The sequence below is a fragment of the Caretta caretta genome, chromosome 5 (assembly GCF_965140235.1).
Source record: "Caretta caretta isolate rCarCar2 chromosome 5, rCarCar1.hap1, whole genome shotgun sequence".
Classification (NCBI taxonomy): Eukaryota; Metazoa; Chordata; order Testudines; family Cheloniidae; genus Caretta; species Caretta caretta.
Window position 1 is genome coordinate 91684972 of NC_134210.1, and position 25178 is coordinate 91710149.

Sequence of the window (25178 nt, forward strand, 5' to 3'; positions counted from 1 at the left end):
AAGCACTAACATCCAAAAGTACTATCAATAACAAACAGGATAAATGTTTCTCTAGGGGCTCTCCTCATTCTATGTAGGTGTGAAATTCTGATTAATTTTTCTGTCCACTGATGCTTATTGATTGTTTGTGGAGTCCCTATAGCTGCTGCTAAGGCTTGGCATAAGGCTTTTCCATGGGGGCCAGTACAACAATATCACAGACCAACTGTTACCCTTACTCACTAGCTCTTTAATTTTGGACTTTTTGTTCTGAGGGAACAGCTGTTAGTGTTTTATTTCTGTTGACAGGAAGTTGTTTGGGTTTTTGGGAGGGTAGGGAGGCAGGATTTGAACTGCCTCAGACATAGCATTTCCTCCCTCTTCAACTGGATAGAGCTGCATGTCAGATTTCAACCTTGTGAATCATCTTTCAAGCTCTCCAAAGTCCTCCAAGAAAGAAATGAGTCACGCTCTGATATTGCTGATATACATATATTAAAAAAAGTAAATTTGGGGAAAGACTCTGAGGCCATATTTATATAACAAAGAAACAATTAACGTGTTTTTGCTTTTACCATTTGCCTTTAATTAATTAGATTGTTATTTTAAAACTCAGTTGTTTTGAAACCAAATGTACAAGGCATAGTGTTAGAGAATGGATCGAGACCAAGGCGTTTGTCATGGAGGTGCTGTATTTTGGTGATTTGGGAGGTTAGCAATCATCGTCATAGTCATCATGTTCTCAAAGGAAAAGTTTCATGAAATTATATTCCCTGTACTCCATGGAATATAGTATTTGGGAGTTCTGTAACTCTTAGAAATTTGAACTCTAGCTTTTGCATTGTTTTGCTTGACTAGTGTGTGCTAAGATCATTTATACCATTGCATACATTCTGAGAAATCATATTGTAATAATCTGATAGTAATTGAGCCAAATTTGAGTCCTAATGTACAAATTCAGTCAAATGGAGTTATTTTTGAGATATACACAAGGAAGAGTGGAAGCCACACCGATTCAGACTTCAAATTCTCCTTCCTCTCTCTGGCATTCTGTAGCTGTATTGCCCTGATTAATAAGAATCAGTGTAGAAATGTCACTAGCCCAGTGGGATCTCTGGGAAAAGAGATTCTGCACTGGTTCTTTGTAGGCTCTAATGTGTCCTCAACGGGATGGTCAGCCCTAGCCAGTGGGGGCACAGCAGGGAACTTGCCACCTTTGGGAGTGGCTGGAACTAAGAAGCAGCAGTCACTGAGCTCAGGAGGCTGCAACTGTGGATTGTCATTGTGCAAGGTTCTAATGGAAAGGCAAGGGAGGAAAGACGCTTTGCACCACATAACACTGGGACTTTAATAATCTTTAATGTTGAAAGCCATTAGATAACCAGGTTTCAGAGTAGCAGCCATCTTAGCCTGTATCAGCAAATAAACTGAGCAGTACTTGTGGCACCTTAGAGACTAACAAATTTATTTGGGCATAAGCTATAGCTATAGCCCACGAAAGCTTATGCCCAAATAAATGTGTTAGTCTCTAAGGTGCCACAAGTATTCCTCGTTTTTTTAGTTAGATAACCAATTACTGACTCTTTACCTAAAAGATGAGATGCATCTGCTGCCACTTATATAGTTATATATAGTATAGTATATATAGTATATATAGTGTTAGTATATGAAGATAGCAGGCTAGCAACAGAAAATCTTTTGACCAATTTTGGGAGCCAAAAGCATTAGTCTATTTTCAGCAGGCAAATGAGAAAGGGAACGTGATAACCCCTTTGGAATGTTTCAGAGTAACTGCCGTGTTAGTCTGTATTCGCAAAAAGAAAAGGAGTACTTGTGGCACCTTAGACAATGCAGATTTAAACACTTATTTGCATTAAGTGCCTAATTTCAAGGGGATTAGCACAGTGGAGTTGAAATTCCACTGATCTGAACCAGTTCTGGACTTTCTCTCCACTTCACTTTGGCCTGGTCTGCATAGAACATTTTCAGAAATTTTCCCGTTGATGCTAGCAATAGTGGAAATGCTACTGTGTCATCAATGCCCGCTCTCAGCAGTGTGACACCTTTGAACTGAGCCTTGTAAGTGTTCTGGGGCAGGTTGGCAGGTAGTGCTAGTGGAAAGGGTCATGCAGGCCTTCCAATGGCAGTCTGGAACCTTTTTCTTTTGCAGAATCTCAACGTGCCCTGCTTCAACTGCTGGAGACCCTCTCCAACTTCCGGGCTAGCAGCCCCATCTACATAAAATCTTTCTGGTATCCTCATTAGTACCCAACAGCTGATCCTGACTTTGGCCCCAGATGCAGGGAGGTGGTGGTTAGCTGTGGGGTCAGTCAGAGAAGAGATAAGTTGTATGGGAATAGGCACATTTGCAGTGGTGCTGGAACTAGAGCAGCACCCCCTAGCTTGAAGTGGTTTCCATCAGACACAGGGTATACAGTTTGGTTCAATGGCTTTCAGCACCTCCACGATATAAATTATTCCAGCACCCCCGCACTGTTGTTGGGATCAGTCAGTTAGCAGCTGGAAAGGGAATGATGGAAGCTGTAATCCAGGGAAGGAAAGGAACACCAGGGATGAATGTGAGGGAGGTATATATATCATTTATATGGGGAGAGGGAAAGATAAACAGAGTGGAGTAGAATTAGGATCTATGGATATAATATAACAAAGTTCACTTTTTCACTGGGTGCACTGAACAGCTACAGTAAACCCTTCCTTGGTGCTCTGAGTTAACTTTGTATCTCCTAGTTTGTTAGTATCTGGCATGTATCAAAATTAGGATTGGTCAGAGAATTCCTGTACCATGGAAAATTTCATCCTGAATCAGATGAAAATTTTGAAATTTCCCATGGAATAATTTCATTATAGAAAAATCAATATATTGTTTCAATAAGGTTGAAATAATTTCATTTTGATTTTACTGACTCAATTTATGTTATATAACAGTCAAACTGTTTCAACAATTATACTGTCGTAGTATAGTAGAAACATTTCTATTATATAGAACAGAGATGCTGAAATGATGGCAACATGAAACATTTTTACTTTATTGGAATGAAATGTTTTGATAATTTTTTTGTCAATATGTTCTAGCAGAATGTTTACATTTTGTTGAATCGAAAAGAATCTGACGGGCTCTAACCAAACTAAATACTTTCTTACAGAAGTATTTAAAGAGAGAGAGAGAGAGAGAATGTTAGAGATCTTGCTAGAGCTTGAATATATAAACTCTCTTATTTAAGAACATAATATTTTCAATTTACTTTTTGCAGTGTCTGAAATCACTTGCCAAACACAGTGTGTTTAGAATTGACTTTTGTTTGGTTTTGGTTTTCCTAACAAAATAAAAATTATAGACCTAGAGATACTGAGTTTCCCAAATGCTAGGAACTTTGAGTGCCTAGCTAACAGCAACAGAGGAGATGGAATTAAATATACTGAGTGAGCTGACATGAAGCCACCTTCCAAATGAGCACAGTGTAGTCTCTCTCTCTCTCTCTCTCTCAAAGGGAATGAAAAATCTTTCATTTGCTATTTGGGAGTAAAATTGAAATAACTCCAACAAAACAAAACAAAAACTCACCTCTACACTAACTTAAGTTTGAATGGGTAGTTGTTAACAAGTAATAATCAACCAATGTGACCTCTCTGTGTATCAAACTATAAGGTTGCCAACCAAACTCCTCCCTTGAAATTTATAGTTATATAGTATGAGATTTGGGCTTCCTTTTTAAGTACCTATGTTTGAAATCTAGATCCCAAGTGTACAAAAGTCTTCTACCATATTATACTAGTTGTGGAGATTTTCCTTTACCTCATAGAACTATTCTCTTCTTCACTAGTTCAAAGTTCTAGTTCTTTCATATTACAAGAATGTACAGATACTTAACACAGGGTGGCAACAAATTTCCAAACCCTATCTTTCAACACAGGAATCTTTTCTCTGCAAGTCCATATTTTAAACTGGCTAATGGTGTATTACATGTATTTAAATAATTTTAATTAAATTGTGTATTGGTGATGGCTACTATCTTAAGAAATATTGTTAATATCTTTGTGTATATATATTTCTTTCTGTAAGTTTGCCAGTATTTGAAACGTAAGAGATGGTATAGAAATCCAGAATCCCAGAGCACTTTATAAGCTATATACAGCATATTGAAAAACCATCTGTGGCTTACAGGCCAACCGCCAGGTGGAGCACAGCGTGCTTTAGAACATTTTAAGGAATAGAAATTTGTACCAAGGACATTCAAGCAAGCCCCTTTTATTTTATTTTGAAAGTGCCATGTTTTTATTACTGCTGCTCTACCCACTAGCATGGTGAGCTATCTGTTGGAACTGAAGGTTCTGAACTAGATTCCATGTGCTATTTCTATGCAGTTCATTTGCCATCATGATGTGGCCACAAATCATCGCAGATCTGTTGCTGATGGTTGGCTTTAGTATCCATGCCAACAGAAACTCTTTGGTGCAGTGACATTCTAGTGGCTTCTTTAGGAGCTCTATAGTCCACTAGGAAAGGAGCAGATTATTTTGAACCCGATCAAGCTGGGCATTCTCAGATCTCAACAGAGGCACTCAGAAGCTCTCAGCCTACTTCTTTCTGTTTTGGATTGTTATAATGCAAAACAATCTAACAAGGCTGGTTTACCTTAAATAACCTAGAGAAACTAGGTCTAAGTACAAGATGTTGCACTCTTAGCCAGTGAAAGCAATGAAATAGCTCTCGGAAATACAGAAGAATGGGAGTAACAGAATTCATATCACATTGTGCCTTTTTTGTGCATAGAAACCCTGCTGCTTCTTCAGATGTCTGCACTTTAATCTTTCATTTTGTTCAGGATAAATTATTTGTACAGTCTCATTATCATTGTCTAACCATAATATTCCTTTTGATTCCACTAAGGAATTCTATAAATTGTGTCCAATCACATCTCCTTTCAGTACAATCTGTTTTAGATTTGATCTCCTGGCCATGCTGTTAATCCTTTTGTTTCCATATATACATCTCAAAAAGGAAGCCTAAATGCACACAAGGATTCAAGTGTGATGACAGGGCCAAATAGTACTGTACTGTCCTTGTGATGCTCACTGACCCTCAGAGGTTGGATATAGCCAGCTCGCATCAGTATGGGAGCTAGTGCTGCTTCTGGAGGCTCTCATCTTGTGCTCCAGAAACTCGTTTTCCTTACAAAAAATATTAAGACCCTTGTACTCGTGGTTGCAAAGGGAACCTTCAGAATTAGAGTTGGCTGGAATTTATTGTTTTGTTTGTTTTTTCTTTTCAAATAAAAATGGCCTTGTTTCAGAAATGAATGCTGTTGCACACAATTTTCTTTTTTTCAATTTCTCTGATTAAAAAATACAAATCCAAAATGGAAAAACTGAATTTTGGTTTAGGCTTTTAATTTTTGGTATTTTTTGGTTTTCAAATACTGTTGAAAAATGACTTTTTTCAATTTTTTCCTTGAAATATGCTTCCTATTTTTCAGCCAGCACTATTCAAAATTTGAACTGAGTGTAAACTAATACAGTGATGCCTGCCGACAGCTTGAGCTGCCCTCAGTGGTGTGTTAACTTTAAAAGCACTTAGGCAGCTAGGTACAATTTAGACTAGCCCTCAGACTGGTCTACATTACACTGGGGGCTGAACTGGCCCTAGTCTCGGGAAGCATCAAAGGTGGCATAAAGCCAGATGTGCCCACTGGGCTGCATGGCCTGCTTATTTACAGTAATATACTTGCTGATAATTGTATCCCGTTCTGGAGAGCCACATTTTTATTGTTCACTGCGTAATTTAATGTAGTTGTGACAATACAATTTTATACCATATTTTTCCTTTCTTTCATGGATAGCATAAAACTTAGTCATTGTGAAGCAGCGTACATCATCAAAATCTCCAAACATCAATGAACTAATTTGCACTTACCCTTAATGTGTTTGGTAGTCACTGGAAGAGGAGATATGAATACTGATGATGCAATTATTGGAGAACAAAAATAATCTTGTAGGTTTACAACCATCATCTAATGGGGTATAGAAATTAGAAATTTTGTTTTTATGTACAGTGTAGCAGCAGTGAAAGATAAGTCTCAAATCCAAGTTTTGTGATAAACCAGTCTTTGTTAACCTACTCAGAAGCAAACAGCTATCTTTCCCTTTCTGACTCCTTCCAGGTAGGCAGGGAAATAACCAGTTAGGAGGTAGTTATTTGAAAGTACAGTAAAGCTGCTTGTTGTCATGCCCCTTAGTCTTACAGCATACAGTGTTTGGGCTTTCCTTGGCATGATGTGTAAGCTGGGCTCCAAAATTGCTGCAGGAGGTGCCAAGGAAGGTGCCATGATTACAGCAAGGTGGGAGATCCTCCTCATAGATATGGAAAGATCCAGATGTGCCCCTGCACATGATATTTTGCAGAGAGCCCCTACCAACCTTGGGCATGCCATGCCTATCTCTGGTGCAAGAATCTGAATTGAGATTTTCCTGGTCTTTGCATGTTTACACTCCCAATTTTACCTCCGTATTAATGATTATTCATATTTATTTATATAGTACTATAAATGTATTCAGCCCCTTACAATGTGAAAAATAGGCTAAGCAAACACCCAACTCTGCCCTGAAGAATTCACAGTCTTTCTCTGAAGGTACAAACTGGGGATGTAAAAGGTTAACTGGTAAGCATTAGGCTTACCAGTTAACCAACCTTAACTGTTAACCCTCGGCCACGCCGTGCTGGCCGGCCCCTGGCCTCTGCCACACAGGCCAGCCCCTGGCTGCGTCAAGCCCCGGCATACCGGCCACATCGAGCCAGCCGATCCCAGCCCCAGTCCCACCCCACCCCCGCCAGCCAGAGCAACCCCAGCCCCACAGCCGGTCGATGATCCCCAGGGTGGATTTGATTTAAATCACTAGTCAGGAAGACTCGATTTAATCATGGTTTTCTACATAAAAGTGCATTCTTGTTGGTTTTTGTAACCTTAAATACATATTCTGCACAACTCAGAGATAGATGTAGGTTTCATTTTTAGAAGGTACATACTATACATTTTTAAACAGTGATTTATTTTGAAAACTTTTCAGATTAGTTTTACAGCTATAACAGAAAATGAATGATTGTTTGGTTATTTCATTTACCAAAGGTAATTGGAGCAGATATTTATGAAGTCATTGGGAGGTGAACTCTCTCCAATTCAACAGGTTGATCATTAATATTTGGAGGATTCTCCTGCCATGCTGTATTAGGAGGAGAACATCACCAGACAGATATTTAAATTGTTTTATACTAAAACAACAACATTAAGTATTCTGGATTATTTTCTTCAACAGCAAACATAATATTTTAACAAAACAAGCATATGTCCCTCACTTCTCACATTTATCTCCAGACTTCTTCTCCTTGTCCAGATCTATTCCACCCCCAACAATCTTCTATTCATTGAACTTTTTGAAACTTTGCACTTTTAGAGAGAGGTAAGGGATTGACTCTGTGTACACAAATTTGCAGAGGGACAATAGAGTTGAGGTCTGTTATTTCTCACCTCTATATATTATTTATTTTAAAACATTTTTGCTGTTAACAAGCATGTTACCTCTGGAGACACAAATCCACAGTTTGAGAATTGCAAAACTAAGTATCTCTGATGGTATCTTCTAGACTGAGCACTGAGTCCCATTGGGTAGATAGAAAGATTAACCTAAATAATCTATACAGAAGCCCCTGGAACCCCATAAGATTGGGTCCCTAATCCATGAACTATTGGAACTCATTTACAAAACTTTTCTTAAACATTACGTGAATATATTGTCTCATACTATAGAATTAGAATTTATAATCCCTATTCCATGATGAGATATCTTTGAGTTATAATGTATCTTAATTAAAACTGTCTTTAGATAAGTTGTTTCCTCAAAAGGCATTTTATCCAAAAAATCTGATTTAAATAAAAATATCCAATTTTTAAAAAAATAAAATAAATAAAAGTTTAAAAAATCATTGATTTTTATCCACCATGATGACCCCAGACCCTGCCTCGCCAGTCAGAGCAACCCCAGCCCCTCTCCTTTTAATCAGTTAACTGTTTAAACTGTATAATTTTAATTGTTTAAATGGTTAACTTTTAAAATGATATTTACATCCCTAGTACAAACTGGTGTAGTGCAACAAGCAGTCCCAGAGTGGGCGTTATTGCTGGGATCCTGCACAGAGCAAATGAGTTTTCAGAGGTGTGTCGAGGGAGGGCAATTCATGTACATTAAATAATGTGAGGTTATTCTGGGCATAAAGGAGACAAAGGGAGCAGGTGGGGACATGCGTGGGTAGAGTGAAGGGAGTGGTGTAGGTCAGAGATGTAGGAAGGAGTGGTGTAGGTCAGAGATGTAGGAAGGAGAAGAGCTGTGCAGTGCTGAGATCATGAGGGAGGAGAAACTTCAACTGTATGGTGAAGAGGATGAAAATTTATGCACAGATGCAGTAAGCTGAGTTTTAACCATTAAGCCCCCTTCCTCTCCAGCTATAACTGATCATTTTCGTAATATAGGGTACTTAGGTGAGAACCAATATATATATTTCCAAATAAAATAAATCGTGTTCAACAATATCCTTTTAGTTCCTTACCATGAGGCCAGGATTTGACATAAAGAAACGAGCATATAAATGGAATGTTCTGTTGTAAAAGAAGAGGAGGAAAAATACCCACTTAGCCACAGTACCATCTGTCTCCCCAGTGGGGACAGCACTGTGAGCAATAAGAGTGTGCATTCACGCTCTCGCCCCTTAAAAAACAACAAAAAGGTCAAGCCCAGGCATGAAAAGAGACTGAGACAAGGCACTCTTATCCCTCTGCTGTGCACACACCTCATCCATGGGGTTGGAGCTCTACCAGGCTGTTGATACCATTCAAATAGTCCAGAGAGTGGATCCATGACTGCACCACTGGGTGCGCTGATAAAAACGCCTGGTTTTGGTTTTTGTCATCGTTATTGCTTGTTTTCAAATATTAAGGCCAAGATTTTCACACACTTGCATGCAGGCAATTGTGCATGAATGTGTTGTACACCTAAGTACAGTAAATTCATTTGCAAGTGAGCAGTGATTAGATACCAGGATGACTGGCAGCAAATATAGTCGATTTCCAGGCATTAGCTTGGAGCTATTAATTTTTCTGTCATTTAATTTTTTTTATTACTATAAAGGAAACCTGTTATATTTAACAGCTGTAATCTGTAGCCCTTACAATCTGGAACGGTTAGGATAAACAGCAAATATTCTGTTGACACACATTTCTTTCTCTAAATGAAGGGACCCTCACATACTGTGGAATCCAAGCAACAGGCTGCACCTGCAAAGGTGAGAGTGGGGTTGTTTTCTTAAACCAAGGCACAGGCAGGGCACAGCCTTGCTGGTACGAGTAACCTTAGTGTTAAGGGGCACGCGTGTGCCCAACACAACACGCCTCAGGGCTACACAGGCTCCCCTCAACGGGGGCTGAGCCCCGTGAAACCCACACCGCGTCGGCAGTGTCATTCCCGTTTGGCCCCTGGACGAGCTTCTGTGTAAACTCAGCGGGAAGCTGAGGAAGCAGCGGCCCCCGCCTAGGAACGCGGGAAGTGACCCCGGGGGCACTGCTTTAACCCTGGCAGGGCGCGAGGGGAGCTCTGGCGTCGCCCGCCTTGGCTCCCACGGCAGCCGGCCGCCCGCGCTGCCAGAAAGGCCGGCTGAGGGGGGCCGCCCTGGAGAGGGGCCGGGAGCGGAGCGGCTCCGCGGCCCCGCCCATGGGACTGACGCAGGCGCAACGCGCTCCACCTTTGCCGCCGCCAGGGGGCTCCCCGCGCCGCGCTCTGTGACGTCCCCGGGGCGTCACTGTGGCCCCGCGGAGGACACGGGTCTCGGGCCGCTGGAGGCGCCCGCGCTGCGGCTGGGGCCTGGGCTCGTGCTCGGGTGCTCCCCTGGGAGCTGGTTCTTGCTCTGATTTGACGGTTTGCTGATGAGGTTTGTTTGCCATGGTTTTAACGCTCTTTTCTCCCGCTGGAACCCCCCTCCCCCGCCTGCCCCCTCTCTCCGCAGAGCTGTCCCGCTGTCTAGCCCGCTCTTCTTTCTCTACAGCAGGGGCTCTCAACCTTTCCAGGCTCCTGCACCCCTTCCCGGAGTCTGATCTGTCCTGCCGACCCCCCCCCCCCCCCCAGGTTTCATCTCCCTTACGAACTACTCGCTTACAAAATCAGACATCAAAGTACAAAAGTGGCACAATCCCGCTGTTACTGAACAATTGCTGACTTTCTCATTGTTACCATGTAATTATAAAATCAATCAATTGGACTATAAATATTGTATTTACATTTCAGTGTATAGTCTATAGAGCAGGATAAACAAGTCATTGTAGGAAATTTCAGTTTGCAGTGACTTCGCTAGTGCTTTTTATGTAGCTTGTTCTAACCTTAGGCAAATATCTAGAGGAGTTGGTGCACCCCCCGGAAGATTTCTGCGTATCCCTGGGGGTATGTGTACTGTATCTCTGGTTGAGAACCACTGCTTGGGAGAGAGCTCTACCTCTGGCTAGAAGGCTCCCTCTGTAGAAAGCCTGACTTCTCTTCTCCTGCTCACAGACTCTTTCCCTATGAACAGTGCTCTCCCTCTTCTGCTGTCTTAACTGAGGTGTCTTGAAACAGCAGCTTGGTTGCAAGAGAAGCTCCTGGAAATGTAATTTCCCTGAAATGTAAGAAATGTTGCTTCCCTTTGGCCTGTCCTTTTCCTGGACCCAGTCCTTTGCATTGCTGAGGCAGACATATCTTGGGATTGGTTGTGGTAGGCTCTGATGTGCAGATACCCAGGAAGGGGCAATGCAGGGATTCTGATGCCGCCGGAAAACTGATGGCCTCTTCCACGTTTAGATGAGTCTAGGTGTGATGTTCGTGATGCAAACACTGCAGCCCCTGAGAGCCCAAGCAGTGCTAGCTCACAGGTTTCTTGAGTGTGTTATCTTCTCTCATGAACACCCTCCTTTTTCCCAACAAAAAATATTGATTTAAAATGCCATTAAGGAGGCCACACAAGCTAGAAACATCCTATGAAGCTGAAACCACACACTACGGGGGATGGGGGGTGTCATCTCTATTAAGTCATCTCTAGTAAGGAGAAGGTAGTTTCATTCTCTGGGCCGATTTAAGAATTGGCCTTTCCGCTAAAATTGTGGTGGTAATGTTTGTAGTGTACGCCAGGAACTGGGCTGAGACCATCAGCTGTTGATCACATGGGATGTGTTCAGACTGTAAAACTAGAGGTGAATCATTTCACAGGATTAGTCCCTTACTCGTGGCCCTCATCAACCTTTTTCTTTCTGAGTCCCCCGCAACATGCTATAAAAACACCACGGCCCACCTGTGCCACAACAACTGTTTTTCTGCATATAAAAGCCAGGGCTGGCACTAAGGGGTAGCAAGCAGGGCAATTTCCCAGGACCCCACGTGAAGCTGAGTTGCTCAGGCTTCTGCTTCAGCCCTGGGAAGTGGGGCTCAGGACCCTGGACTTCAGCCCTGTGTGGAAGGGCTTAGATTTTCTGCCTTGCCCAGCCAGTCTAACACTGGTCCTGCTTGGTGGACCCCCTAAAACCTGCTCACGGCCCCACAGGGGGCCCCAGACCCCTGGTTGAGAACCACTGCCCTAGACCATTGTGTTCATTTCTGGATATTTTAGTACCAGAAAGGCATAGACAAATTCACAGAAGAGTAGGAAAAATTATTAGAGGGCAGCAGGAAATGACGTATGACGATTGTTTGAATAGTTTAAACTGGGGCTGTCAAATTATTTAAAAAATTAATTGCGAGATTAAAAAAATTAATTACAGTTTTAATCATACTGTTAAGCAATAATAGAATACCAATTTAAATTTATCATAAATATTTTTGGATGTTTTTCTACATTTTCAACGTATTGATTTCAATTACAACGTAGAATACAAAGTGTATTGTGCTCACTTTATATTATTATTTTTAGGTGACATTGTAAATAAGAAGTGGGCAAGCATTAGCTCCTGTAAATGTAAATAAACTTGTTTATCTTTGCGATTGGCTGAACAAGAACTAGGACTGAGTGGAAATGGCACTAAAGATTTACATTGTTTTGTTTTTGAGAGCAGTTATGTAAAACAAAATTCTACATTTGTAACTTCCACTTTCATGATAAAGAGATTGTACTACACTACTTGTATGAGGTGAATTGAAAAATACTATGTAGAAAATGTAGAAAAACATCCAAAAATATTTATAATAAATTTAAATTGATATTCTATTATTGTTTAACAGAGCGATTAAAAACTGTGATTAATTTTGATTAATTTTTTGGTCAAGTTAATTTGTTTTGAGTTAATCGCTTGAGTTAACTGCGATTAATTGACAGCCCTAGTTTAAACAGATACACCTTGGCAAAATGGCAACTATAGGAAAACAAAATGACTGTCTACAAGTATAGGAAGAGTTCAGATTTTAAGGAGGGAGGGGAACTGCTTAGGATGGGAAAAGGAAAACCAGAAACATTGTATGAAATAAAGAAAAGGAATATTTAGAATTTTAGGATAAACTTCTTGACACTGAGATCCACTGAACTGGAATAATCTTCCAGAGAAAGTGGAAGATGCCCTTTGTCTTGTCTTTGTCAAAAGAACATTTTGAGAACATTTAAAACTATGCTGAACAAAGCACTAGAGATGTCCTTCTCTGGCAGAGGAATGGAACGCTTGTAACGTGCATACGGCTATTCCATCGCTAAACCATCAAGCCATCTTCACATTTTTCTCATTTCATCCCACTCTTCTACCAGTCTTTAGCCCTGTAAGTGCTAATACTAAAACTAAGTTATTTTCATTTTTTTTCAGCACAAAGTAGATAGAATGAGTCAAGTGGGGGGTAATGAGTCACCAAATGGCAGTGAAGAGAAGAAACAGTTATTCTTTCACAGTTGCAAAGTGAGTACTTTAGGGTAAAAATGATTTGTAGCTATATTATTTCCCTTTTTTTTTTAGTAGACACTTCTACAATATCAAATTGCTGTGTGTTCAAAAACCCTCTAATGTATAATAGCATTTTCAGAATATGAAGGTAGTTCATTCTTCGATGGAATGTGATGTATGAGTGATTACACTCTTCTCATGATTCACCAATGTACATTTGCACTTAAATTAGTTCTGGAGCAGAAAGATTTGGGCTCAGAACACGGTGGCTGCCATTAAAAGCTTAGTATTTATTAGGCTAGTGTAGTATTTGAGCTGCTACTGTTTTCCCCTATACTGAGAAAAGTAATTGACTGGCTAAGTGTGTAGGATAAATTGTCAGAATGATTGTAAATTAAAAAGTCAGCATCTATCAGTGCATTTGGCCTTTATTCACTACATTTTGTTTGCCTGTTATCACAGGTGCTGAAATGTTGTTTTTCAATCTGTGTTACAGTAATTCAAATAATTATTTGTTCAGTAACATACCTGATGAATTGCAATAGGAGACATGCAAATAGATTTTTTAATCAGTTTAGATGGACATTTTCAAAAGCACATTTAGAAAGTTGGGGGCTCAATTCCCTTTGAAAGCCAATGGGAATTAGGTGCCTAGCCCCCACCATTGAAAAATCTCCCCCTCTGTGGCCATCAATCATTAAAACCTGAGTGGAAAGCAGCTCTCCCTTCAGTGCCAGATTAAGTTGTACGGAACCAATAAGTTATTTGAATAAACCAAGAAGTCATGTTTTCATTAGCACCCTCAGTAGGGTCATTCTGCCTGCAGTATTTACAGAGAGGTGGATTCTCATTAAGGATGTTGTGTAATCAAGTTACATCTAAAAGTATAAATCTAAAGTTCTCAAAGTTTCTCTGTTTTGTCCAATGTAAAATGGTATATAATGCAAAAATATTTGAAGCCAGGAGAAAATCTGCGCTGGAACTTACTATTTGTGAGTGCTGGGGAATAGTACATTCTTAGGATTTAATGCCTCTTCAGGGCAGTGTCCTACTAAGAACCTAGCTCCCAAGTCATCTTCTTCATCGATGTAGTCCAATAGATTGCTCCAGGCAAATTAGATTGAAAATCAACTGGGAGCAGTTTCTTTAATGAGGTCATCAAGTGGAAAAATTAGAGACATTGCACTCAACAATTAGTTTCAGAGTAGCAGCCGTTTCAACAATTCGTGAGATCTGTTCTCCATTATGAACGTTAGAAAATGCAGGTATTACATCTTGTGCGGTGTGAAAAGCTGTATATGCATCTTTACAGAATAGTACAAAGGCAACCCAGTGGGAATATTATCAATGTCATGGGTATCACAAGTACTGCTTATTATACCGTATATGATCATTCCACTGTAGTCTTCACCCCTTGCCTCCAGTTGCTTCTCACAATATGTTTAGATTGTAAGAAATTTGGGGCAGGGGCTATCTTTTTGTACTAAATATGTGGACAGTGCTTTCCACAATATTATCTGGTACTTATATACTTAAAAAGGAAAGTGTTTATGTCATGAACACAGTTTTTATTGCAGGATTGGGCCATCAGAGTCCAGTATAGAAATATTCTATATTTTGTGGCAGGTATCAGAATTGCTGTCATCTCTTGCAAATGTTGAAAATGAACAACAGAAGCATCAATTGTTTTTGAAGGGAACACATGTGTCTCTCTTCCATACACTGTGTTCAGTAATAAAATCCAATAACTGGAAGACTGCAGTATATAAGAAGCAAAGCATGTTACCTCCTGAGCCCACTACTATGTTACACAATGGGTCAGAAGATGACGTAGCAAAGAAGGATGCTGATTCACGAAGGACAACACTGAGAAGCCAAAACAGTTGTGTATCCGTGCGTGTTAAGTGTCTGTCTAAATCGAAGACAACAAATTCTGCTGTAGAAGGAAACCAAAACTCTGATTGTGGTGGTCTACTGCCAGCGCGTATGCTTCCTTATGTGCTTTTAATCGAAAATTGTCTTCCTTTGTCAATTTCTTCAATCCATGCCAAATGTTACAAAGCAGAGATATTATGCAGGATACTGTACTTTACGCTGAGACTCTGGAAAAAGAAAACACTCAAGCCTTCACCTCAGGATCCTCCCAATTTTAAATTACAGACAGCTGAAGGTTGGCAATCTGTGCTTATGAATGATTGAGGATAATACAAGAGGGGTTAACTAGGAGCAATAGAATGAAATTAACAAAGGGGAAATCTAGGATGAATATCAGGAGACAATTCCTGAGAGTGAGACTTCAGTATTACACTCTGAAATCATTTTCAGATGGTGGGAGCCTTGCCATTTGGGACACTGAAAATTAGACTGGTCAGAGCACTAGAAAATATACCATTCAAAGGGAATAAACCTGCAGTGAGTGAGCTGGGTTTATTTATCGCTAACATTTAGTATTCTATGAAGACATGTAATAAAAATATTTAGAAATAAATATAATCCTTTGAGGCACAGGGAGACATTTTAACATGGGTCCAGTATCCATATGTTTGGGTCTCGTTCAGCACAGAGATGATTAATTCTTTTAAACCTGATGTTTTTCCCATTGGAATTATTGGCATTGATTTCAGTGGGAGCAGGAAATGGCTTTTGGTCTCATTTAAATAAAGTGGTGGATTGTGAAATCAGTAGTGCTTGAATTGGGTTTTCTCCACCTCCTCCCTCTGAGGTGTAACAGGTCTTTTTCTGGCACTGCTACAGCTGGATGACCTGCATACATTGTGATCTTCCAGAACTTGAGCATCCACTACACCAGGGGTGGGCAAACTACAGCCCGCGGATCCGGCCCCTCAGGTCTTTGGATCTGGCCCGTGGGATTGCACCCCGTGGTGCCGAGGCCCCGCGCCGCTCTAGAAGCGGCTGGCACCACGTCCCTGGGCCCCAAGGGGGGAAGGGGGGGCAGAGGGCTCGGTGCATTGCCCTTGCCTCCAGGCACCGGCCCCCACAGCTCCCATTGGCCGGGAATGGGGAACCGCGGCCAATGGGAACTTCGGGGGAGGTACCTGGAGGGGTGGCAAGGGCAGCACGCAGAGCCCTGTGGCCCTCGCCCCCCCAAGGGCTGCGCAGGGATGTGGTTCTGGCCGCTTCCCGGAGCGGCGTGGCGTGGGGCCAGGGCAGGCAGGCAGGGAGCCTGCTCTGGCCCCGGTGCATGCTGCTGCCACCCCGGAGCTGCTTTAAATAAGCGGTGCCAGGCCAGAGCCTGAACCCCTCCTGCACCCTGCCCCCCAACTCCCTGCCCTAAGCCCCCTGCTGCACCCCGCACCCCTCCTGCACCTCAACCCCCTGACCTGAGCTCCCTCCTGCAGTCGGCACCCCTCCTGCACCCTTGCCCTGAGCGCCCTCCTGCACTCCGCACCCCTCCTGCACCCCAACCCCCTTCCCTGAGCCCCCTCCTGCACCCAGCACCCCTCCTCTGCCCCAATCCCTTGCCCTGAGCCCGTTCCTGCACACCACACGCCCTCCCACACCCCAACCCCCTGCCCTGGCCCTGCATACAATTTCCCCACCCAGATGTGGCCCTCGGCCCAAAAAGTTTGCCCACCCCTGCAGTTCGCCATAACATCACTTCTCACACTTGTATACGAGAATGGAGAGTCCATGCCGCATCCACAATTGTTCTGATCATATGGTTTCCAGTAAACTAACTGTCTTAATGGAAATGTGTTCTAGGACTAGGCTAGCTTCATATCACTTTTTCATGTCTAAATTTTCTTTAGTGTTCAAGAAAAGTGCCAGGTTGACAGTACTGAACAGGCCATTTGGCTTCACACACAGCTTAGGAAGAGGGTCACAAAAGCAGTCTGAGACCATCTTAATGGCTTCCTGATCCTCAGACCTGCTCTGTCCTTATAGTTCAAGCAGTCTCAAAGATGCTTTAAGTTGTACCAGCTGCAGTGGTCTTGAACATACTGCCCTATGCCACCGAGAATTCCTCTACACTAGGAGAATATCTAAGTAGCTGGTTAAATGGCTTTGAGGCCTCACCTCTATAAACCTTCCAAGGAAACCCCCTACAGGGCATTCACCAAAAAAAATCCCAAGCTAGTTGGCTAAGCTGGTTTAAAGCTGGAGTGGAAAAAAGCAAACAGGCTCTGACTCTTCATAGGCAGAACAGATGCAACATAGGCAGTGCTAACTTTTCCTCACTGTTCTATCAATATGCCTTAACTGTGGTGTGGAGGGACCACCAACAGGGGGGTAGGAAGATACAGTAGTACAGTGTCCATGTCTATTCATTCTTTGGCCTGTATACTGAGATTAGCAACCAGGGTGCCAACCAGAGTAATTATCTGATTTCTCCATTTGAGTTGTGGAGCTTTTCCTGCTGCCATTGAAATCAATAGTTTTCCATTGATTTCAGTAGGAGCAGGAGTAAGCCTATTATTATTAATTTTTTTTACAATTATGGCCCAAATTTATCAATTGGGTGCCTAAAATTAAATACCTAAATGCATATGTATGCACCTAAATAAGTGGCTTAAATTTCCGAGGTCCTGAGCACCCACAGCACTTGTTGAAGTTAATACACTGCAAAGTCAATACACAGATACTTCTTGCTCATTTTGATTAAAGATGCTATTACGTATAATGCTTACATTTTATGCAACTTCTTGCTGCTTTCAGAAACACAATATGTGAACTTCCTTAATCTGAAGGATCTGCAGTGGAAATTCTATAAAGGCATTGTGAAAAGAAAACAGAAAGTGAGAGTTTTATGTAGGGAAGCAAACTACAGACGTTTCAAGCCATTCCAGGAAAAAAACGGGAATGAGGAATACATACTGCCTTTGATTCCTAAGAACTGGATAATTCATGATTCTCTTAAATGAGTTTGTGCAATGCATATCCTGTTTACGTCAAACAAATGATGAATTTAAATGAATGGAGAGTGACTGCAGTTCTTCAGAAAATTTAAATAAAAATGTCAAGACATTATACAATTAAGTTTATTATTGTTATTACACTTGTACAGTAGCACCTCAAAGCCCATCATGGACCAGGACCCCATTGTGCTAGGTGCTATACAAACACAGAAGAAAAGAGATGGTTCCTGCCCCAAACCAAACATCATCAAACACACATAGTCTACTAAGGAACGTTGCACCAGCGAGAGTGACCGTGGTTGATGGCATTGCACCAGGCACAGTGTAGTGAAGTTCCCAGATCTGGCTCAATCTTGTGAATCCACAGATCTCTGGGGTGGTCTGGGAGCGGCACAAGGTAGGGTCAGGGTGTGCACCTCTTCACATGTTGATGGAGAGTTTGAGAGCACAGTGTCCTGGGGTGGTTTTATCCATTCTGGCAACATGGCCAAAAGGTACACGGTGCCACTTTTTGAATATAATGAGCAACTGAAGAAAAGCCAGATCTCTGTGATATGGTGACATTTCGCACAGGATTTGGTGCTGACAACGCATATGGAATGGCTCTAGCTGCTCCAAGTCTGCCTATCAGAGGGTCTTGGTTTCTGACCTGTATAACAATACAGGCAGTATGTAGTTTGATAGATCCTGAAGTCTCCGCACAAAGACTTTTTTGCATCCATAAGTGGGTCATGGACTTCATACAAGAGACAGCAAGACCTATTAGTCAAAGACAGCCCCAAAGAGATTCTCATAAGACAAGTGACAACAGGTGGATATAGACAGGGAAGCACAAGAAAACAATGCAACAATATTGATAAAAGTGTCATTTATCTTTATATTAAAATAAGTTCCTAATGCCTAGCTTCTGGGTGCCTTTCCTCAGTTGTTAATATAATGGGCCTGATACTGCTTGCAGTTACAACAGGTTTACAGCTGTGTAACTTCAGTGGAATTACGCCTGATTTGACATCAGAATCAGACACAAAATAGACAAAATATCCATCCTGCAAATAGTAATAGACAATATTAGTGATCAATTCCTCCACTCCACAACAGCAGCTGACAGGAACAACTGTGATGCTGAGATGTGAATGGAAAAGATGTTTACATGTGTTTCATTGATAAGTGTGTATCAGTTGAGTTGATGTTATGGAATAATGCAGTCATGGCACAATCAGTGAGACCTGTTCCCCAAAGGATGCTTCTCATACATTAAAGCCCAAATCCTGAGCAGCAGCTCACAGCCCACGGATTAGACTGTGGTTTGCGCTGCTCTCCTGGGACCACAAAGCATCTGTGGAAGTGCTTTATGGCCACTACTGCAGCTCTGATTCTGTAGTAGCCTCCACAGCACAAATATTTGTATTAAAGCCTTTTCCACACAGAAAGGGAAAACAGATACAAATGATTTAAGAGTCTCAATATTATTACAGCTGTTTTGCACCCCTGAAAGATCACCCTTCCACTGGAGTGATCTGCCCTGTACCGGTTACCTTGGCTTTACAGATGATAATGGTATCATGGTATTAAGCCCCAAAGCAGGTGGACTGAACTGAAGTGTGGTGACACCAAGCTGACAGTTTGAAAAGGAAGGAGTTTTGCATTGGTTGAAGCTGAGGGTTTGGTTTTAGCTGTGTGAGTTGGTGGTTGGATTTCTAAGTGAGCTGATTGGATTGCTGTGTGACTGTAGTAATGCCTAGCCTTAACCTCTCTCTAGTAAAGCACATTAGATCCATATGGTAAGTAAACTGGTCAAATATTGCAAAACAGTGTTTCCAACCATGCTTGTGTCCTCTTGCTCTTTGCAAATACTCATGGGCTTTTGTTTGGGTGAATGTTTGGGGAATGGCTTTTCTTTGGATAAGTTGTAAAGAATGGCATTCATGTGACCAGAACACGACTATCCAATGGCCCACTATGTTTTCATAGGGGTTTTTAAAATATATTTTTAAATATCAGTCTGATAATTTGTGGGTGCTGCTGTGTAGTTTGTAATAGGCCATATGCTGGATTAGCAAACTCCTCAGTCTTCAATATTAGAATTTATTCAGCTCAAGATATGGTTGAGCTGAATAGTTTCTACCTCATAAACAGGAATTGACCTCAAATTATCATCGTTTATCATTATCATTATCATCAAGTTATACAAATCACTCAATCCTCAGACAATCAAAGCACAGTGATTTCTCTCTTCTATGGTTATAATAAATGACTGTGCATTCAATACGCAGATCAGACCTACACAAGGGCTGGAATTTGTATAATTGAAAAATAAGTCTACAGTCACTGGTCAACAGTTGCATGGCATCCTTTCACTCTAACTGGCGGAGATAATGCCATTTTGAACAAGTTATATCAGTCATACATTTATATGCTTTTACTTAGATCGCAGTTTATGAAACCTGAAGCATGAATATTTATACACTGCTCTTTTCCTAAAACTGCTAATATAACCCTGGCCACTGTCAGTGGTGCTTTGCCTTTCACCACGGCGTCTCTCGTCTAACTGGCCTTGATAAAATTATTGCATCCCATGAGGAGAAGAGGAAGCTTAATAACAAACTTAACATCCCTACGACACGTGCAGCAGTGCTTTTATATTTGTCATTGTAGAAGAGGCTCTGTAGGCCAGGGATGAGAAGCATGAAATAAAGACAGGTTTCAGAGTAGCAGCCGTGTTAGTCTGTATCCGCAAAAAGAAAAGGAGGACGTGTGGCACCTTAGAGACGAACCAATTTATTTGAGCACAAGCTTTCGTGAGCTGCAGCTCACTTCATCGGATGCATTCAGTGCTCCTTTTCGTTTTATGAAATAGAGAGGGCAAAGGGGGACCAGTTGCAATAAAAGTACTGTTCTCGGCCCTCACTGCCACTATCACCACCACCCAGGAATAAACAAAGCAATCAATACTGCACTTGGTTAATCCTGAGGCACTGACAGCGACAGAGCTGGGAAAGATAATCCACCAGGACTGACCAGCTGTTTCTAGTTCAGGGCCTCAAGATAGTGAAGACAAGATGCACAAGCGGCAAGTACACAAAAGTCATGATCAAGAAGCAGTTGTAGCATTTGCCTCTTTCATGTACAGAAACAGACTCGCGCAGTTCTCATTCAAAATATCAATGTTATTAGAGCTGTGAGTCAGTTAAAGGAAAAATCAGTGACCATCTGTGTGAGCAGCTAGCAAATTCTTGGACACCTACAATAACCAGGGTCTCCTTTCCTCTCAGCTAGCAAACTCTGAAAATAAAATAGCAATCATCTGTATTGTAACGATGATATGACATAGGAGTGCTGGTCAGAGGGATTGGACTTCATTTCCTTGTCCTAGTCACCTGACCTGGATCAGGTTACCAAGATTAATATTAACACCCTTGCAGTGTCTGTTGTCGCCTCAGCTAAGGGAATAGAGGAGCAGGGAATCCACCAAGGGCTGCTGCACAAATTCTCTGATCCCTCCAACTGATCAGTGCCTTCTACTTGCAAAGCAGCTGCAGGTCCTCTCCTCCATTTTTGTTCTGGGAGGTATTCTTTGGAAGCTGATTTTCCTAAGGATTTGTTGTCCCAGAGCACAACCAGAATATGTGGCCATATGGGGCTGTTGCATCCTTTACAACCATATAAATGAGGGTCAAAGCAATTATTATAACAAGCCATATTTTTTATAATTTAATTTATTTGTACTGGGCCACTTCCTCAAGGCCTAGGCCCCATTGTGCTAGGTGTTGTACAGATACGTAACAAAAATACATTTCCTGTCCACAAGAGTTTATACAGTCAAAGTCTGAGGTTGGAGGTAACGGGTTGATATGGTGAACAAATAGTACAGACACAAGGTAGTGAGTAGAGGTGACCAAGAAAGTTTTTTCTGGGCTTAAATCCAAAGTTTACACAAACACAGAAACTCACAGAGGTATGGAGTTATGTCAGGTACAACCACCTTATCCTGGCCATAGAACAACTCCCGAAATCTGATGATAAACATAGCTGACAGCCTGAACACCAGAGTATTGTGTTAGCAAACTGTGTGAGAGAGAGGGAGATTTAACTAATATGCTGCAATCACCTATCTGTCAGAGGGGTCATAAGGGACATGTGATAATGGAACAGAATGGTCTAGGGATCTTATTAACTCTGGCCCCGGTGTGCACCGCTGTCACCCCGGAGCCTGAACCCCTCCTGCATACCACCCCCAACTCCCTGCCCTAAGCCCCTTGCCGCACCCCACACCCCTCCTGCACCCCAACTCCCTGCCCTGAGCCCCCTGTTGCACCCAGCACCCCTCCTGCACCTCAACCCCCTGACCTGAGCTCCCTCCCGCAGTCGGCACCCCTGCCCTGAGCCCCCTCCTACACTCCGCACCCCTCCTGCACCCCAACCCCCTCCCCTGAGCCCCCTCCTAAACCCTGCACCCCTCCTCTGCCCCAGTCCCTTGCCCTGAGCCCGTTCCTGCACACTGCACCCCCTCCCACACCCCGCACTCCCTCCCGCACCCCAGCCCCCTGCCCCAGCCCTGCATACAATTTCCCCACCCAGATATGGTCCTCGGCCCAAAAAATTTGCCCATCTCTGGTATAATTAGATCAAGCACAACAACTGAGACTGTTCAACCTTATGGTTCAACAAATTCTCCTGGTCTGTAGTTGCTGCCATCTGGTGGCTAGTTTCATACACTAGATTGTTTTTTTCTAAGGTGATACAGTACCTGACAAATGCTTTGATTTCTTTAACTATTCCGTAATAGCAATTAATTTTATGAATACACATCTGTCACCGTGGTATCAAATATTGAGGATTGGTAGAGGACATGGGACATCACACTGTTAGTGAAGTAGTCACAAAGCCTGTGCATAATGTGAACCTGTAGATCTTATTGTGACATCCAGGTTCTTGCAATGCAAAAGGTGGAAAGACAATGTTGACTGTTGCTCCTTCTTGCATACAAATGGTACCTATCCCTGCTACTACGTTGTCGGGAATAAATCATTTCACGTATTTCACACAGGTGCATCTTTAGGAATAATTCCTTAATTTTGCACATTTCTGGCTCAGTGATAGTTTCCATGGTAAATGGGACTATCACAGTTCAGGCGACTGCACCTGTATTTCCCCTCATGGTCCAAGAAGGGCAACCACTCTAGGCCACAGGTTCCTCAGCCATCACCTCTCTTGGGTGGAGAGCTCCATCTCCTGACTGGGGTTTCCCCAGGCTGAACAGTTCCTTGACTACAGTGTGGGTTCCCCAACAATTCAGACTGCCTTAGCAGGCCGGCTTTGCTTTCTCCTTGGAAGCTATAAACAGCATAATTGCCCACGGGTATAAGTGATTGCCACCCTCACTTGTGTGCTGCCTCCAGAGCTGGGCTCTGAAGGCAGCAGCTGCGAACTTTCATGCAGCTGGCGAAGGCTGCTGGAGGTGGGTCTGATCTCCCCAGTGCTGCTGGGAGTGCCCCTAGCTGCTAGTCATGGCCAGTGGTGGATTAACGCATGTGTGCATGGGGCCTATGCCTAGGGCCCCAGCCAATTTGAAAAATGGGTACCCTGAGCCCAGGCAGGACCTGCAGGGGGTGGAAGCCCGAGTTCGGGCAGGAGCTGTGGAGGGCAGAAGCCTGTGCAGGAGGCACAGAGTGGGGGTGCAGCAGCCCCAAGCCCAGGCAGGAACTGCAGGGGTGGCAGCCTCCAGTCCAGATCCCTCTATCCTGGACAGGAGCCATGAGAGGTGGGGAGGACAACCCCCAGCTTGGGTGAAAGCAGCAGCTCTGAGCCCAGGCGTCCAAGCCCTGGCAGGAGCCATTGGAAGGAAGCCTGGAGCCCAGCTCTGGGGCTGCTGCAGTGCAGATGTGAGGGTGTACCGCCCTCACTTCTGCGCTGCCTGTGGAGGTGGGTCTGATCTCCCCCCATAACAGCCGTGCAGGGGAAGGACAAATCCTGTCCTTCCCTAGCCAGCTGAACGAGCAGATTTCGGGGAGATCAGATTTCATGGGGAAGGACTTACTTCATGGTCTGTCACACGTTTTTTGTGGCCGTGAAATTGATAAGGCCCTGTTCACAGCAGCTGCTAGCTCAGAATGAGCACACTTGTGAATTGTTCATTCTTTTATATGGTTTGGGACTTTGATCTCGTCCTCGTGTAACAGGTGATCCGCAGACAAAGATCCTCTCCTCAGGGCACAGCTTCAAAACCCTAAGTTCTTTAATAACTGGAGAGGATACATTGGAATACACCTCCCCCTTGAGATTGCCTGGGAAACCCTCCTAACTTTTTCTCCCTGCGGCAGACTGATAAGGGCTAGCACTTGAGTCAGCACTCTAGTCACTATTAGTGTAATTAGCTTTCCCTGGAGAAGGCCTAACTGGACAGAGGCAAACCCCTTACCAGGCCAGATTAGGGCTGATGAGTCAATGAGGTAACGGGGAAGCTATATAAAGGGGAGGGGGAGCAGAAAAACAAGAGGAGGTGAGCTTGACAAAGGAGGTCCTCTGAGTAAAGACACTTTACCCTGCCCCCTTTTGTTTTGGAGAAGGGGTTAGAAAGTTGAGATACAGAGGGTAAAGGTGTAGAGACAGTGCTCTGTATTGGTGGAGGGAATAATACTCAACACAGGGATGTTTACAGGCAAGAAGGTCTCAGTGTGGTCTGTAAAAAGAAAAGGAGTACTTGTGGCACCTTAGAGACTAACCAATTTATTTGAGCATAAGCTTTCGTGAGCTACAGCTCACTTCATCGGATGGACGCTGCCCTGTCATAGTCCCATAAGTTTGTTCCTGTCTGGCATATTGTTTCAAATAGCCCTTTGATGCTCAACACTTCACAGGGTTTACACTGGTCATGTCTCACCGCTATAGAAGTTATATACAATTCCACAATAATACATAAACTTTGCATTTGGAATACAATGGACTCCAAAGCTATTTACATTTAATTCAATAAGATCTCCCAAAGATATTGCAGGACATTGTCAGATCCATCACAGGGACATCATTCTGTGCTACATTATTAGCAAATGAGAATGAAAGCACGCACTATTGTTGATAGACCTAATAGGACTTAGCTCCTCACTCTGGCCTTTTTGCTTATGTTCGACTTCCTGGAACACTCCAAGAGTCAACGCAGTCTCGAGCCAGCTCTCTTCAGGAATTTGTAACTGCTGCTGTAAATTAGATCAGAAATAAGCCTGAAGGTTTAAATGTGGCAGGCATTTGTAGATCTACTGGAGCTTCTGAAATAGAATCAAAGTTGCAGAAGTGGCCCACTAAATATAATTCAGAAATGAGAATTATCTCACAGCAAACTACTTGCACAGGAATAGAGAGCTGCAGAGAATGATAGCAAAAC

The 25178-nt window shown here is 42.7% G+C and overlaps 1 protein-coding gene across 1 annotated transcript in view; it reads left to right on the forward strand.

Moving 5' to 3' along the window:
• The first annotated feature begins 9847 nt into the window (after positions 1 to 9847).
• The window catches only part of GOLM1 (golgi membrane protein 1), a 98731-nt gene continuing 83400 nt past the window's right edge, over positions 9848 to 25178 (forward strand). The window contains exon 1 of the mRNA XM_048849713.2: positions 9848 to 9970. Coding sequence (XP_048705670.1) covers positions 9966 to 9970 — 5 coding nt within the window. The 5' untranslated portion in view covers positions 9848 to 9965. The remainder of the gene's footprint in view (positions 9971 to 25178) is intronic.